The sequence below is a fragment of the Aptenodytes patagonicus genome, chromosome W (assembly GCF_965638725.1).
Source record: "Aptenodytes patagonicus chromosome W, bAptPat1.pri.cur, whole genome shotgun sequence".
In the NCBI taxonomy this organism is placed as follows: domain Eukaryota; kingdom Metazoa; phylum Chordata; class Aves; order Sphenisciformes; family Spheniscidae; genus Aptenodytes; species Aptenodytes patagonicus.
The window spans coordinates 1,560,748-1,578,414 of NC_134981.1; the positions used below are offsets into that span (position 1 = coordinate 1,560,748).

Genomic DNA, 17,667 nt, shown 5'->3' on the forward strand with positions numbered 1-17,667 from the left:
CCTCGGCACGCTCCATCTCCGGCCAAGGGCAAGGTTTTGTGTCTAAGCTTGAGTGCTGACCACCATCCAGAGCCTTCACAACTGAGGTCTGCCATCTCATACGGAAATTAAAATATCCCAGCTGTCTCCTGCTTCCCCCCTGCAAGAAAAAGTTTGCTTTTCAGGTATCCTTACCCAGCTATCCTTGACCAAACAGTTCTCCCCTTCAGACTTGTCCACCTACAATGCCCTAAGCTAAATATTTGCCCATAGTTTCTGTTGCTTCAGGTTATTGAAATGTAACATCGGTTGTTGAAATGAAGCACCTGAGAAAGGAAAATAAAGGGGGGGTGTTTATTTTTTTTATTGGGGCAGCTTTGTGACAGGCTCTGCTCCTCGTTAAATTAAATGTTACTAGAAGTGACTCTGTCGTGGGTAAAATATCATTAAAAGCCACAACTGAGACTGCGCCATTTGCAGATTCAAAAAAATGTGAAGTGTTAACTGAAAATGGTCTGGCGAAAGGCTCCGAGAGGTAAAAAGATGCTTTTTCAGCAGCTCAGTTAAATCCATCTCCTCTCCCCTTCCCTAATAAAATTAGCATGAACCAGACATTGTTTTGCTCTCTGTGGCAGTTGCTGAGAATTCACAAAAGGAAATTCTAGATTGTAATTTAGCTTGGCCTCAGGTAATATGTTAAATACACTTGGGATACATATAATCTAAGATTTTAGTTTGTACAAAGCTATTTTTTCCTCCAGTGTTTAAACAATACTGCTTTTAATGAAGAAATCTGGCTTTATTAAAAGCCAGATCTGTGACTTACAACTGTTTCTGCATATCTGCTCTCAATCAAGAGAAAAGAGTTTAATTTTTGTAGCTTTGTTCGCTTTGCATATGTTAAACTGATGCAACATGCACCCAGGGCATCACTTCAGAGACAGTTTGTTCCATAAATATGTGCTCCTCGCTTAAATACCAGATGTAGGTGAAGTTAGATTTAAACAAAAAAAGCAGCAACAATGAGAAATGGAAGTGCCGGTATCACGCATCTAAAAAATGCCTTAATAGTTTTAGGAATATGAAGGCACTTGCTTTTTCAGGAGAAACGCCGAGTGATGGGGTCTGACCGGTTTTGTTTGGACTTTGCTAAAGAAGTAGATGGTCAGAGCAAGGTAACTGAGCAGGAGAATTCGGATGCTTTGGGAACAGCGCTGCTGCTGCAAACAAGACGGGGACATTTCTCTGCAAACCCAGAGTCTGCCGCGTTCCCAAGCAGCATTACTCACTGTCTGAAACCGTAACTTGGGTGAAGGAGTCGGGCCCGATAATTTCTTTTGGAAAACTGGTATGAATTTTGAAGGAAAAACATAAGAACAAAGGAAATAGTTTTTGAGTAGAGTCAGTCTGAAGTTAGCCTTTGACCATTTGATACATTCCACGCTGAAAAGGAAGTTGAAGGGGGGAAAAAATTCCAAAAAAAAAAAAAAAAAAAAGAAAAAAAAAATCAAGGAGGATACTGGTAATGTTTTCCACATTTGAATTTTAATACATGAAACAGGCTATAAAAGGCTGGCCAGCTGCAGTAAATAAAGTAGCAGTGGGAGGTATGGACCGGAAACTTGTAGAGCGCGCTGGTGGAAGCGGCTGTGCCCACCGCGCACCTCCGCGCGCTGCCCGAGCGCGCCGGAGCGGTGCAGAGCCCGCGCTCCCTGCCCGCGCTCTCCCTCGCGCAGCAGATGTGCGACTTTTCTCCCCAGACAAAAATAAGGCAGAGATCGGTCAGATGCTGCTGGAAATGGGAATCAAGTGCTCCGGTTTTAATGGAATGAGGCCAGGTTTACAGCTGTGTGGCTGGGAGCAGAGTTCTGCTCCCCGCGCGGACGGTTTGCTATAGCAGGCTGTCTTAAAAGGGATTTCTTATTTTACATTCCCTCGCTTTTTTTATTAGTGGCCCAGTAAGGAGAGAATTTAAGCGTTTACTAATTTTTAGCAGGCCCCTGGAATTTGCTGAGGTCCCTGTTTCTAATTTCCCCTGTGCCGTGAGCAAACCGGCGCGCATTAATTCACACCATTTACAAATACGGTGTATTTTGATACCAGTTTAGCAGCAAACTGGTTTAGCGGTGAAAGCTGCCTGCTCCTCTGTGCCCGCTGTGTTGCAGCAGCAGCACGTGCAGCCAGGAGAAGGGCAGCAGGAAAGTCTCAAAACAGGGATACGTCTTAAATCGCAACCCTGGGGCGCAGGAGCTCGGGGGGGAAGCCCTCGCAGGGCATCGGGCATGGCTTCCTCGGCTGGGCAGGGTGGAGGGGAGGAATTTGAACCCCCAGGATCCCCCCCGGCGTACCCAGCATCTCCCGGCTTGTGCCCCAACCGCAGAGGTGGGGTGCAGCAGCTGCTCGCCCAAAGCTGGTCCCTTTGCGGGGCGTATTTGGGGGTTGTGGGGCTGGAGGGGGAGCGCGGCGGGGAAGGGGGGTGACCCGCTCATTGAGCAGGGGAGATGGAGGTTCGGGTTTCCCGTCCCATCAAGACCCAGGTTCTACAAACACACGTGTGCTCAACTTTATTACCACGAGTCGTCCCGTTGGGACTATTGGTGACGTTGAAGTTAAGCACATGCACGAGCATTTGCGGGATTGAAAGCATCGTAATTAAAATGGAGGTAGGCTCCCTTCTCTGGGCTCGTAAAGCCGGTACAGAACCGCCCTGGACACCCACAAAGAGACTTCTGGGAAGAGGCAGAAGTGGCTTAGAGATGAGGGTGATGTGGGGTTTGTTGTCAGGCTGCTCATAACATTTCTGTCTCTGTAAGGGTCTTTAAGGCCAGAGTTTTAGCAGTCGCATGTCAAGATAAAAACTGGGAGTTTGGGTTGATTTAATCTGCCCATCTCCATCTCTCGAGGGCATGAGCTAAGCATATATTTTCAGCTTTAGCTGTGAATTTCCTGGCTTTCCGCAGTTCCTGTTATTTCAGAGGTTACGCGGATTGTGGGGATTTTATCGTAACATTTCAAATTGAATTGTAGAAAACAGTGTTTAAATGCTAACTTTTGCACAGGAATCTTAGAAGACGCGTGTTTCTTTTGTAGCGGTGCACGAAGGTATTGGTTAAAATCATTATAAACCAGAAATTGGTATACATTATTTTTAAGATAGCGCTTAGAAGCCCATCAGCCAGCCTGCACGCTTCACACGAGGGCCCACAGGAAGAAAGCGTGTTCATGTGTATTTTTTTTTACATCCACATTAAATTAACTTATGGAATTTTCCACCCCTAGGAATTAGAGTAGCAGCTCATGAAGTAATTCAGTTATGTCATTCGTACATAAACAAAAAGAGACAAGCGACTTGGCATTATTTAAAAGACAAAATTTGGCTTTTGCTGTTTTGTCTTACTACCTTTTTCTCTTAATTTTTAGCACAGTTGTAGCTGCTGCGTCTGTGGTTTGTTTTGCTTGACTTTTTTAGTTAGCAGGTATAATATAAATTAAAAAAAACTGGACAGAATGACCTTACTGGAATGAAGTCTGACATAACAGGCACCGGTGTAGGGTTTTTATATAGCACCATTTTCGGCCTAATTGGTTGACATTCCTAATGCTGCGCAATTACAGCCTTTATCATATTTTTAAATTATTTTTGAGCTATAAACTTCATTTTGACCAGGAGAGAAACCACTGACCAATATTTAAACGACACCTTTTCAGGAAAGCGTTGTCCTCGCACAATGGCTCCATTCATTTCTAACCAGCTAATTAGGCACATGGTTAAAACCCTGTCGTATTGGTTTCCCGGGTTTCATTTCTGCGTCGCTCGCTGCCTGCGAGCTCCACGTGGCCGGCCCGGCGTGCGCGCGCGCTCCCGAGCGGCGCTGGGGAACAGCTGGCTTGTGTTTAAAGAGCCGCTTGGTGCAACGTCTGCATTGGAGGTGCGGAGCCGAGGCCGCCGGCGAGGCAGGTGCTGGGGAGGAAGGCAGCAGCAAGGGTGGGTCAGCCACCTGATGCTCTGGACGGGACCCCCATCATCTGGAACTGGGTACCGAAATAAAGCGTCCAGGCGTGCGGACTTGCTTGCAGCGTGGTTTCCTCCCCTCCCTCCCTGGCCGTTCAGTGAAGAAGAGTTAATATTCTTAATCCTGTACTTTAGGACCCTTTATATCTCCGGATTTAGCCAATACTTAAATGAATAATCATCTCTGTTGGAAAGAAATTGCAGGGATTATTTCAGTGACTTCCCTCCGATGGCCGTGGCAACCCACTTCTCTCCATAATAGGTCGCAACCGGTTGGTTTTCCTTAAAATACTTCAGTTATCTCCCATGGTGGGAAAACAAAGCCGGTGAAGCGTGGGAGACCTTGCGCAGTTAGGGGGGACGTGGTGGTGGGCTGCTCTCTCTGCGCGTGGGACCGGCGCCTGGATCGGCCTGCGAAGGGCAGAAAGCTGAAGGAGGGAGCCGGCGGGGAGCAGCCGGGCGGGCGGTGGGGAGCGGAGCTCAGCCGGCAGCCTCGGCAGCGCTGGAGGGAAGTCGGCTGGAAGTCGGCTCTTCCCACCGAGCAGATGCGCGGTGCCGAACCAAACCTCCTCCTGCTGAGCTGAGGGGGGTGGGTGGGCTCCCCGGGGAGCCCCCCGGGAGGCACGCGGGCGCTGCCACGCTGCGCGGTCCCGTGGCCTCGAGGCACGCACGCTGCCGCTGCGCCGGTAGCCTGGCCTCGCCTTGAGACGTGGCACTTGTGCTTTTTTTCCTTCATCATCTTCTTCCCCTTCCTTTTAACACCGAAGTCCGGCTTTGCCACTTTCAGCTCCGTTTAAATGGCTTTTGCATACAACTGGCTCGCAAACAGCCCTTTCATAAGATACTTGGCGAGCTGCTTAGTACTCAGCGCTACTTTTTTCTGTTGAAAAAAATGTGAACTTTGCTTTTTTCCTGATTTAATGCCACTCTTAATGTCTTTTTTTTTTTTTATTAAATCCTTTCTTTTGCTTTTGATCTTATTTATAGCTGAGCCACCGGTCATATGGAAACTATTATTGTATAGCATGGAGATGAAAGACTTCGGTGCAGTTAAATAAGAGTGAATAATTTGGACCAATAATACACACATACAGTGAGAGACCATTTGTGTCAGAGTGCCCTGTGCTGTTCCCTTTTTAATATAGCAGTAGAGGTTTATAAGGGCTTTGCGCAAATCTGCTTTCTGTCAGACTTATAAATTTTGACAATATTGAACACATGTTAACATGCATCACCTTACAACTTTCTTGCCGCATGTTTTTATTTATCTAATTGGATAACACAAGGTCATCATTTTTAAAAGGACAAAGCACGTTACTTGTTGCATTTCTTCATGATACTGGCAAGTTAGGAATAATCTCTTCCTAACCGTAGCCCGAAGCTGTGATCCAGGCTATAGGTGATAGTTTTTCCTTCGTATTTAGCAAGTTAATCGTGTGTGTGAAGACCACCTCTCAGCATGAGAAGGGTTAACCGTAAGGAAAGGGGTACAATGCTCATAACTTCGTAGGAAAGCTTTCCCCATTTTTTACAGCTTGTCTGCTCCTTACCGTGCCCGAACTTCAAGTGCCCATCTGTAAGCAATAAAAGAAACATTTGTATGACCATTTCTTACCGCTGCTCAGGACTCACTTCTGGGTCAGGTAGGGGGTTTCCTTGCTCTGGAGGATAAAGTCATTGTCATATACGTGACACAGAGAGAGAGAGAATCCGAGGTAATTCAGGATGAAATGCAGCGCTTCGGGGCTGTCAGGTGCAATAGGGATTTCATGGGGAAGGTACGGGTCAGAGGCACCAAAAGAGGTTTCCGTGTCGGTGGGGGTCCGATCACCACGCAGACACGTTTCTCTTTATGCAAACTGAGCATCTTCCTGGTCTGCCCGTAGTGGCAGAGGACCCCTGTGCTGTGGGCGCAGAGGTGGGTGATGCGGGGTGGGCAGCTGGTGCCCTGGACCCCTCTTGCCTTGTCCCCGCTGGACCTGCCTCCTTGTGCGGTGGCAGCGGCTGGGAGGGGGCATTTGGAGAGCAGGGTTTCGCTTCTGGGGGGGTGATTTACACGTCTTCAGCAGGGAGCTGGGGAAACTCTCCTTCTGCAGAACAATCCTCGGCTGCTCTCTGTGTAAGGGAGAAGTGAGCCTGCCCCTGCCCTTCCCAGGGCTGCCGGCCCCTCCACTTTCACAGGTCCCAGCCGCACTGTGCATCCGCGTCTGGAGCAGTGGAGGGGTGGCTTAGGCCAACAGCCTGCTCGGGGGGCCCTTCCCTGCGGGGATAATATTAATAAGGATTGAATAACTGCCAAATTCAATGCAGTACATCTTGACATTGATGAAACAAGCATCTTGGATGCAGCAGAAGAGTTATTTTTTAAAAGAAGAAAGAAAAACGCACTTTGTAGAATGAGGGTGCAACTGTGAATTTTTTTCCAGCATCGTGTTCTTTATCTGTGCTAACTACAGGTATACACCTCCATCATGAAATGCTGAGTATTCAAGAATTAATTTCCATGTATTTTTTTTAAAACAGCTTCCCATCCCTGATGAATACATAGATAGTGCAGATAATCCTGGAATACATACAAACTAGCATAACCAGAAAAACCTGACGTTTGTACTGAAAATCTGTTACCATATGTAAAAATGAAAATGCAAAGGTAAGAGAAGACAAGGTCTAGCCTTCTTCCAGCTATTGAAGTTTTCAAAATGCCATAAAAGACTAATGTTGAGATGATTCAGGCATCATCTGTCCAGGTTTTCGTGCCGTGTCCATCAGCCTAGTACGCGCGTGCCTCCAGAGAGACCTGTGCTGGAAGGTCTGCAGAACGATTTTGATCCTTACTCTGATTTTGATCCCTGCCTCTGGGAGCAGCCTTCTCTGTACTGGTATTTATTTATCTTCCAGAAGCCTTTTTAACCTTAATAGCCAAAAAAACCACAGGACTGGGGCTTCTCATGGTTTTTCCCTTTGGCTGAATTATCTCAAGCGGACTGTACTTCACACATGAGTATGCACACGTGCTCGGGTACCTGCGTGTGCCTGAGATGGTGACTGCAAAGGGGAAGTTAAGGCAGAGATTTACACATCAGCAGCAGAGCCCGCTTATACCTCCCATGCACATTTTAGGATTTGTTCTTTGTTGGGGTTTTTTTTCCACTCCGGTCTGCTGAGTGCTGCAGTAGGGGACTGTTTAAAGAGATGGAAATAAATAAAATATTAATAGAACTTCAAAGCGAGTTTGATTCTCTAAAGATAAGTATTATTTATAATCTACACTCCCAGGCTGGGGGGAATGATTCATATCTTCGCTCCTCCTCAGGGCAGAGCTGTTGTTTGTATAACAGACAAACCGGCGGCACTGCTGGCTGCGGAGGGAGGGGGAAGCAGAAAATGCAGCACCCTCTGTGTCCCCAGCAGTGCCGGGAGCTGCCCACGCCCCGAGCTCGCAGGCGTTGCTGCTTTCCGTCCCTAACACCTTGTGTAGGATGGGCTTTATTTCAGTGAGGCGCATCCCTGCGTCCCCTGGCAGATGGTGGGTTTCAGCCGCGTTTGGCAGTGTGGTGGTGCTCTTGAAGGTACTGGGCTCCTGGTGAAAGCAGCTGATGATGTTTGAAGAAGAAAAGTAAATGGCCAGCCTATTTTAGGGGACATCTGAGGCCTGAAGTTTGCTGTAAAGGCGGTCATTTGGGTACCCACACAGGACAGAGCATCCCGGGGGTGGGGGAGATGCGGTGGCCTGGTGAAAATCACAGCACTGCCAGAAACCAGCCCCTGTAGTCCTCTGCTTGTGGGACTGCTTGGTGTGGGTTAGTTTTGCTTACAGATACGTGTGTGTGCACGTACACGCACACACAAAGGTGTTTGCCTGGTAGAGTTGGAGTTGAAGTCTTTCTGTGTCTCAGAAAATCCACTGTCTGTGGATAACGAAGTGATGGGGCAGCCTGAATCTTCTTGCAAGCGATTGAAACTGGAGAAATAAATTATCCAGGAAAACATGCTATGGCAAGGCCATTGCAAGGTGGTGGTTTGAGTAGCCATAGAGTTAGAAAGCGTCGGTGTTTCGGAGCAGCCCCCTCGCTGTGGCACAGGGAGGATGGCGGGTGGGAGGGGTGCTGCAGCCCGAGCTCCATCCCATCTTGGGATGCCTGCCTCCCACGAGGAGAGAGGGGAAAATGGGCTTCAAGTCAGTCACGGTGGATAAGAAATGGTCTGTCCTTCGTGTAGGGATGGCCATAGGCTGGGCTTGCTCACTAAGCAAGCCCAGAAATTGCCAGTTGGCAGGGAAAAAAGCTGCAAATCTCAAGAAGCAGGATTGATCACATAGTGGGCTGCAAAAGAGAAGAAAAGAATTGAGAGCTTTTATCGTTCAGTTGTCAGACATAACATGGGCGGTTACCTGCCAGATCTCTTGAGAACCTAAAGGAGAAGAAATGTGAGGAAATTTTTTTTTATTGGAACCAATTTTAAAAATATAAATAAATCTTTATATCAGTATGTCAGCGATAAAGTGGTGGTGACTTTATGGCATCTTTTTTTTGCATCTGAATTCAACACTTCAGTTTAAAAATCCTCCAAATTATTAGCTTTCAATTATTACCATGTCTGCTTCTTGACATGGTAAAACAAGAGGTAGTCTTCAAGAAGTCAGGCCAAATAATCAAGATAGCCGGGTTGTCCCTCTTCAAGCTGGACCACCCAACTGGAGGCATCTCGTGTAGCCCTGTGACGGAGGTGGTCCGGGGGAGGAGCAGGATGGGATGCTTGCCATCTCCGGGTCTGTCTGTCTGTCTGTCTGCACAGGTCATGGACGGAGCCCAGGGAGGCTCACAGGAAAAGGGAGGGACCCAGAGCGAGACGTGGTGTCTGTCAAAGCGCCTTTACAGCTTCCAGCCGCTCTCAGGAGCTCTGCTCGAAGGGTGGTGATTGTTTGCCAACCAGAAGTGGTATCATATGTTTCTCTGTCTTCATCGCCCTCAAAACTAAATGGTTTTTGTCTTTTGTAGAATCGCAGAAAAATGTAGATCGGAGGGGACTTGTGGAGGTGGCCGGGGTGAAACCCCTGCTCACGGCGGGGCCAGCTTCAGACTCAGGTCCAGCTCCCAAGCTGGGTCGGTTGCCCAGGGTCATATCCAGCTGAGCTGGGTATCGCTGGGGATGGAGAAGGACAGCCCGTGTTTCACTAGGTATTTTCTTTCATACGTGTTGGGGAAAAATTTTCTCCTCAGAAGGATGTCATCGGGATTTTACTGCGTTTTCTCCGTTGAGGTTTTGGGAAGCAGGACTGCCGAGCTCCAAGCGCCCTGTAACAACTCATCCTCTCTTAAAACCAAGTAGTGCTGGTTCCAGTCTTTTCTTAGTATCTCATGTTTTAAAAATTAAAACGTCTCAACAAGGAGAGAGTTTTTGTCTCCGCTATTTTACACTTGCTTTCGGTTATTTGCGTTTCGTCTAGTAGTAGAAGATTTTCTCAAGTTCCCCTTGGCAGGATTCCCTTTTATCTCCCTTACTGCGGTCTCGACTTGCTGTTAACAATTATCCTATATTATCTTGTAAGTCTGATTAGAAACATCCCTCCATCTTTTTATCTGGCCGAGTACTTACTTTTTGAGAATTAGGAGCGATTTACAGTTCTCTGATGGGTTTATCGCCCCTTTCACTCGAGCGTTAGGGGATGCACACACCTGAGGAGGTGGAGTGCGGAGTTTTCTGTGCAGACAGGCTGTCTGTCTGTCCCTGCAGACACGCGTCGGTACCTCTCCGGCTCGGAGCGCAGCCAGCCGGAGCTGCCATGCAGGACCGGGGAGGCAGCGCTGGTGTTACCGCTCCGGGTGCTTTTGTATCAAAGTCTCCTGCAACTCCTGACAGTTTTGCTCTTCAGATGCTTAACTCTTCTCAGCGGTCTCCTTTATTTAATGAAGGAGCAACCCTGCTCCGCAGAGTGTGTCTGTGAGCCACGTAGAGGGGAGGAACGGATGCGTTTCCATTGCACCCGCACTGTCAGCTCCGATGATGGCATTACTGGAGTGTTTAATAAAACCTTTATTGGTATATTACCCGGAGTCACGGCGTTGGCAGGGATGCTGCCCCTTCGGGTTTGGGACTCGGTGGTTAATGAAATACAGCGAGCGCTAATTTGGACGGGGCTTCTCGTTTTGGAAAGGCAGGTGACACGTTATTGTGTTTGGGGGGAGCAGGGGCCGCGCCGCTCGCTGCCGCAGCTCCCGCTGTCAGAGGCTTAGCTGGCATTACGGGGAAAAAAATGGCAGGCCTGCGAATCTGATCCCCCGAAATGAAAGTCGAATGCCAAATTGAAATTCCTGCAGGATTTCCGATAGCAATGGGGGAATTGAGAAGCCCACAATTAAGCATATGGGCATTAAGATAATTGTCAGATCTGTTGGCGGACATGATAGAAGACAGATGGGTAGGAATCAGTGCGCTCGGCTGCAGCACCCTGGGAGACAATTTGACGTTTTACCTGCCTGAGCTGCTCTGCTGTGTTTGTCACGAGGCATGCGGCGCCGCATCCTCCCGGGCGGCCTGCGCGGTGTGCGTGGCGTGCGCGGTGTGCGCGGCTGCATGCGGTGCGGCTGTACGGGCCATCTGCGCCCTCTAGTGAAACACAGCCCAGTGCCATGGCTCACCGTCCCCATCCCTCTCCTGGGGTCCCCAGGACTTGGGGCTCGGCCGGCTGCCCGGCACCGCACGGCCTCACCGCTGCCTCTCTCCTCCCCGGCAGGTCGGAGCGCACCGCGAGGATGGGGTCAGCCTCCGCGGGAGCCACTCGCTCGTGCCAAACCAGGTCCCGGTCCCCCAGCTGCCCGTCCAGTCCGCCACGTCCCCGGATTTGAACCCGCCCCAGGACCCGTACAGGGGTGAGTACCACCTGCCTGGGAAGCCCGTCCCGGGACGCAGCATCCCCAAAGACGCGTCTGGGATGGCGGTGACCCGGGCTGGAGGGATGAGGTGTCTGCGCTTCTGGTCACAGGGATGGTGGAGACTGTGACACAGCGCAGGGCGCAGCCGAGACTGCAGGGCAGAGCCTGTTTGCTAATTCAGCTTTGCTCTCTGAAATACTCCAGTTATTACAACTAGAAGCGTGCAAGCAACTTACCTCTGGACAGGGAGTCTTGATACCAGGACTGCTTTAAGCAGCAAAATTAAGAGTGTAGAAGACACTGCAGGAGGCACATCAAAAAGGTGTGAGTTTAAGGTGAGACTCAGACCCACAGATTTTCCACCACCTTTACAATTCTGCCTGGGGGCAGGACGGCACCAGGGTGCCTCTCGTTAGCTCGCAGGATGTGCTGCGCTGTCCCAAGCCTTGCAGACTCCTCTGCAGGGTTGTTGCAAAGCAGGCCTGGAGCTAACCGAACCCAGAGGACATCGGGGGTTTGTTGTTATTCCTAGAGGCAGCTGATCTTCCCGTTAAAGCGAGGAAGAGTGAGCCCAAACTATTATGATGGCTTACAAGGTCTTGCTCATTCATTGCAGCCAAGGTATTTTGATTATTTTATGAGAATGACATATTGAAGATTTTTTTTTTTTTTAAGATGAAGGAAAAGTTACGTAGCGATTGAAGAACAGGAGTAGCAGCTAGGCGTCCTGTGCCGCCTTCCACAGAGCAGAACTAGACCTCAAAGCCCTGGCTGAAACCCCTTTCCAGGAGCTGCCGCCCCCACGCCTGGCTCTGCAGCAGGCAGCTGGGGCTGCGCTGCGGGTCACCCTTCGCCGGGGACAGGGGACACGCACCCAGACCGTTCAGGCGTTGGCTTAAGCACTGCTTGACAGCTCATCCGTGTGTTTTCTCGCAGGCATGCCAACCGGACTGCAAGGGCAGAGCGTCTCTTCGGGTAGCTCCGAAATCAAATCTGATGACGAGGGAGATGAAAACCTCCAGGACACAAAGTCTTCTGAGGACAAGAAACTAGAGGATGACAAGAAGGATATCAAATCAATTACTAGGTCAAGATCTAGGTAACAGTATATAATAGTGTCGCTTCATTTAATTCCTTTACTGGATTTCGATGAAGTGAACAGAACAGGAGGAAACTATGAGGTTTTTTCCTGGCAGGTAAAACCACAGCCTAAGTGGAACGGGATGGCTCTTCTGGCAGTACCGAGTACCTTTCTGGTACCTGTACTCCAGGACGTCCTCAAATTCGAACAATTCACAAATTTGGACACTGAGCAAGTTCTCCACAATCTATAAAGAAATTGCGTTACGCTAAAATGTATGAATTAGGCTGTTATTCCTTTCTGCCTGTGCTTGCAAATTGGAATACAGTATGAATTTTCATCTCTCTAAAAACGTGCCTAAGAGCTGATCACACCTGCATCTGAACTAACAAACCGTATGCTTTTCTTTTACCTCTGAAATTAATTTGTCGTTCCCAGTCCTCAATTTCTGTAGATCTCTAGGGCTCCCTAAGTTTAAGCGGAGGGTTTAGAGGTCTTTACTGGTTCGCCATATTCTTTATCAATATTTGGAAAGTATTAGTGAAGGCGTAGCTGGGTTGTATCATCTGGGAACTCATGCCCGTGGTAAATGTGAACAATGTCTACGGGTGCTGCAGCCGTGAACCTGAGCAAGGGACAGGCTTTACTCCTGTCCCTTGAATTTCACCTGCCTCGCCTGCATGTCAGCACAGGGCCCGAGGCACGGCTCAGGACTGCAGATACTCGTCATCGTAGCAAAAAATCCCAATAAAGCTGAAACCCAGGCACAACCCTGCTTTGCTCAGGGGATTTTTTTGAAGATGAATGGCAGTGTCCTTCTGCCTTTTCTCCTTCCATGCCTGGTCCTCTGTATAAAAAACGAGCCGAGATAAGAAGCATCTGAGCAGACGTGCTGCCCCCAAGAGAGCGCCGAGACTCGGACCTCTCAGGCCAGCACTCGCTGATGTTTGAAACGTTAATTACATTCACGTCTCTTATGACGGGAGAAAATATATGACACTCGAGATTTCCTCTGAATAAATGTGTTGAAGTAACCATATGTATAAGTGAGGCTTTCATGTGCGTTTACGATATGGTAAGGAGAAAGCACCTTTATGCTGATGTGAGGTGATGGTAGTTCTTGTTAATTCAACAAATATGCTGTCGCTTATGCATATTTATATGTGCTTTGAAGCTTTTGTAGGCTAACATTTTTGCTTTTAACATGCTTGCAGCTTTAAACGGTTACTCCTGATATTTAGTTCTATGTCTAAATCCATGTTGTTAGGGCTGCTGAAAATTTATTACTCCATTTGCATAACCAATTCAAATTATATAGTGCCAGTGACTCACCAGTGGATGTGTTTTCAATTTAAAATCATCATTTTGTCTGGATAGAAAGCAGTTTTGTTGCAGAAAGGATGCAGAAGTTCACCACAGGGCTCTTCACAGCCATAAATTACCTCTGCGGCTCTTTGCCCACGGGCGTTTCGGTGCCCCGTGCTCCATGCAGGGACTGGGGTGCTGCCCACACCCACCGCCCGTGGCTTGCCACTGCTCGGGAGGATGGCACATCCTCACCCTCACCCTCAGCAGTGGAGAAAGTTTCTTCCAAAACCCGAATGATGGTCTGCTGGAAGGGAAGCGTGTAAACGCACGGCTGTCATCCTGGCTTGGAAGCTGCTGCTGAGGGGCCGGAGCCCGTGGGACTTGGGTGCTAGCATCGGCGTGAGACGGGGCAGGTCCCCTCGCTGGTGGGGGACAAGCTCCTCGCTCCCGGGGCGAACCCACAGGCAGCAAAGATGGGAGCAGTGCAGATAGCCACCACTGTGTCCTTCGGGGTTAAAGGGTGACGATAAGTGGAGATTTGCCACAATTTATAATGTTGCAGTATCAGCTGGGATAAAACACGCTATTGAAAAAAGGCTGTATTTTTGCTTCTTTATTAAAATATCAGAAGTCCTGCCTTGCAGAATGTAAAGCTTCATTACGAACCAGGGCTTTACTCGGTGTAGAATTTAAGGGGACTGAATTTTGCGCAGGTTTGGTGGAAGAGGGACAGCAAATAAGGATCGCTCAGAAGGTGTCTGCTCATGGATTGTAGCCCTAGTTTTGGACAAAGTCTGTTGAAAATCTTTGTACTACTTATTTTCCGCATCATTAGAAAATTATGTATTCCTTTTGTCTCCCAGCAATAACGATGACGAAGACCTGACACCGGAGCAGAAGGCCGAGAGGGAAAAGGAAAGGAGAATGGCCAACAACGCGCGGGAGCGCCTGCGCGTCCGCGACATCAACGAGGCTTTCAAGGAGTTGGGCCGGATGGTGCAGCTCCATCTGAAGAGCGACAAGCCCCAGACCAAGCTCCTGATTTTACACCAGGCTGTGGCTGTCATCCTCAGCTTAGAGCAGCAAGTCAGAGGTCAGTGTGCCACCTCTTGTGTCTCCTTACGTCCCTCCTGGGCTTCGGCCACGCCAAACACACCTTTCTGGATTGGGGAAAGCCTGGCCAGGGGCACCCGGTGCCAGGGAGAGAGGCAAGACCTAACCCCTGGCACCCAGAGCCAGCCGGGCACCTCTGAGCGCCCGGGGTGCTTGCGTTCCCCTGCGGCTCCGGCGCTGGGGATGCTGGCATAGGTCCTCGGCACATTTTGCGTTCTTTAGCAAGATCCAAATTCAATATTAAGCTTGGCTGCTCCTTAGCAAAGCACAAACACGGAGGTATTTGCAGAGCTTGTCTGTGGAGTTGTACCGCATTTCAGCGCTTGACCTGACCAAGCTGCATCCTCTGCTTCAGCCCGCTAAATTCCTGTAGCAGGACTGGAACGAGTAACTGACGATTAATTATTTTAAATGCCCGAGCGATGAACGGACCGATCTGGTATAAAAATGTGAATATGTGAAATCGCCTTTTGCTTCAATTCAACAGAAAGAAATCTGAATCCTAAAGCAGCGTGTCTGAAAAGAAGGGAAGAAGAGAAAGTATCTTCAGATCCTCCTCCCCTTTCCCTGGCAGGACCCCACCCCGGGATGGGAGATGCCTCCAATCACATGGGACAGATGTAAAAAAAAAGGCAAGTTTGTTTTCAGCCGTGCCCTGGGAGCCTTCTGCCCCGCACCCAGAGGGGTTGCCCCCAGTCCAGCCCCCCATCCCAGGGCAGGCCGTCCCCCGGGGTGCTGCGCGCGGGGGTGGATGTGCCGGCCCGCCCCTTCTAAATTGATTTGCGGGTCGCCCTGCGAGCACGCTTGGTTTCCAAGGCAGTGTTCAGGTGGGTTGCTGGAGGAGGGTGTAGGGACACACGCTCAACTCTCCTTGACTGATGAGGTTTTTTACTTCTTCCACAGGTCCAAGTTGCCACATTTCTTCATTTAAGCAAGAGACCACTTCCTTAACAGCTGTATTATCTTAAACCCACATAAACACTTCTCCTTAACCCCTTTTTTGTAATATAAGACAAGTCTGAGTAGTTAAGAATCACAGACGCAAGAGATTTCAGCATTCCCGATTATTAAAACCGAGAAAAAACAAACAAAAAGTGCAACTTGAGGGACGACTCTCTTTAACATATCATGCAGAATGTCTAACGCAGTATGTTACGAGCTGTAAGTGCACAGCCTAGAGACTGAATGGCAATCTTCTCCACACTGTGGGACAATGCATTTGTGCCTAAACTTCTTTTGGAAAAAAAAAATATAATTAATTTGTAAGTCTGAAAAAAATATTTAATTTAAAATTGTAAACTTGCAATAATGAAAAAGTGTACTTCTGAAGAAAAAAAAAATGAGCGTTTTTGTTGGTGTGCTAGACAGCTAGTGTTTATACTTACTGGATATTAAAAGGGAAGCTTTGCTGCCCAGATATTTACAAAACCAGCAAACGTCCTAATGAAAACTGAAGCGATGACATTAGCCATTCCTTAGGGTAGGAGGAACAGATGGATCTTATAGACCTATGACAAATATATATATATAAATATATATATAAATATATATTAAAAATTTAGTGAATATGGTAAGCTTTTGTTCATTTGTTTCAGACTTTTTTGCTCCTGTAAAAAAATAGTACTGATTAACTTTTTTAAAAAGAAGATTTTACTGTAAATAAGGATTTTTTTGTCTTATTTCTGTCCCTCTCCCCTGTTTTTGTTATTGTAACCTGTAGTGCCAACTCTGTCTCTGGAGGGGTAGTGCAGGATGAAATGCTGACCCTGACGTTGCTTCTCATTCATAACTAAAGTAGAGAGTTGTTTCTTCAGTCTTTGGGGAAGACAGGACTTCGGGTCCGGCGGTGTGCCGGCACCCCGGGCGCGGGAGCGAGCCCCGGCCGCCCCGCCGCTCCGCTCGACCCTTTTCTGGGATTTTCAGAGGTACAAGGTTAGAATGCTACAATGTTACCACTGTGCCTTCCAATGTTTATATCATCGGAAACATAACATAATCAAAGTGGCTGTGATTAACGAACCGATTAAAGTGTTACCTATGTGTGTAGCCTAAATAGTGTGCAGTGAGGCGTTGCTGAATACATGGTCAGATTTGGGGGGGGGGGGGGGACCATCGCGGGGGAAAATTGCAAGTAGTGTGACAGATTTGATCGACTTCTTTTTCTGTTGTTCTTCTCTCGTTTTTAAGTGGATTATTTAAGTGTAGACCACTTGCTGCCTCCTCCTTTCTTTGTGAAATGCCAATTTCGGTCATCATGCAGCATTATAACAAGCCTTATGAGTCCTAAAGCATTAAGTTGCACTTTCTCGAGGAGGGGTGGTAGTACAGTATTTCTCTGGCCAGTACGAATGAAGTTTTTACTTAACATATTTAATAGTAACATAGCTCAAACTATGGCACAGCAGCTCATCAGATAACTAGCTTTGAAGTCTGGGCACAATTGAACCAACTTCCATAGTGAATCTTAATAACGATTGACTTTGGTGTACAGTACGATTAACAGATAGTGCTCCTAGTTAAGTATTTGTCAGCATCCTTTTGTCTCTAATTCCAGTTTCTATTTTTACAGCCACACCAACCTGGCATGTATTTTAAATAAAATCTCCCTGTTCGAGTAGATTTTCCACCTATCAACACTGAATAAATGCCATAAATCCATCAAACGGTCTAAATGTTCCATCTGTTCTCCTGTTTTGCCAGTTATATAGTAATGAAAAATACATTTGTAAATTTTATGCAACAAATGGCAAACGTATCATTATTTTGAAATTGTGTATGTAAAAGTTATATTTTTACATGTAGACTCTTGTTATTATGTGTTTTAATACATTGTATCAGTTTTTTTGTTTATAAAAATCTGTGTGGTTGAAAAAAAGTCTCATTTAAATGAAATAGTGAGATACAAGAATCTGAATTTTATGTTTGTTTCTGAAAACGTAAAGAACAAATATGATAGTTACCACGTGCTCACCTTCGACATCCCCATACCCATTTGCATTAGCTGTGTGCGTGCTGAAAACTGTAAATATGTTCAGTAGCGATAAAACTTTCAATGTTTTGAGTTGTCGATAAGTTTCTCAAATGTGGAGGTGGATTCAACTGCTAGAGCAGACGCTAGAGGAGACCACACTAAGGCTTAATTCTGAGTTGCAGAGGCTTATTGCGGGAGAAGCGCCGGACTTGGAGCAGGCCTGGTTTATCTGAGAGGGAGTGTAATAAAGCTTGAGCCCACCCGGCGCTAGTGACGGCCAGTGGTCCCCTCGGCAGGCTGGAGGGCTCCGCTGCTCCGTGCCGCGCGGGTT

At 47.8% G+C, this 17,667-nt stretch overlaps 1 protein-coding gene across 18 annotated transcripts in view; it reads left to right on the top strand.

The window, feature by feature from the left end:
* The window catches only part of LOC143171885 (transcription factor 4), a 244,185-nt gene extending 227,767 nt beyond the window's left edge, over positions 1 to 16,418 (top strand). For 14 of the 18 annotated variants that reach the window (XM_076361027.1, XM_076361023.1, XM_076361029.1 and 11 more), the window contains 5 exons: positions 10,725 to 10,860; positions 11,800 to 11,962; positions 14,116 to 14,345; positions 14,853 to 14,997; positions 15,269 to 16,418. In XM_076361027.1, the coding sequence (XP_076217142.1) occupies positions 10,725 to 10,860; positions 11,800 to 11,962; positions 14,116 to 14,345; positions 14,853 to 14,989 (666 nt within the window). In that variant the 3' untranslated portion in view covers positions 14,990 to 14,997; positions 15,269 to 16,418. The remainder of the gene's footprint in view (positions 1 to 10,724; positions 10,861 to 11,799; positions 11,963 to 14,115; positions 14,346 to 14,852; positions 14,998 to 15,268) is intronic. The other 4 variants (XM_076361022.1, XM_076361037.1, XM_076361040.1 and 1 more) reach the window with 1 other exon arrangement.
* Positions 16,419 to 17,667: the final 1,249 nt, after the last annotated feature.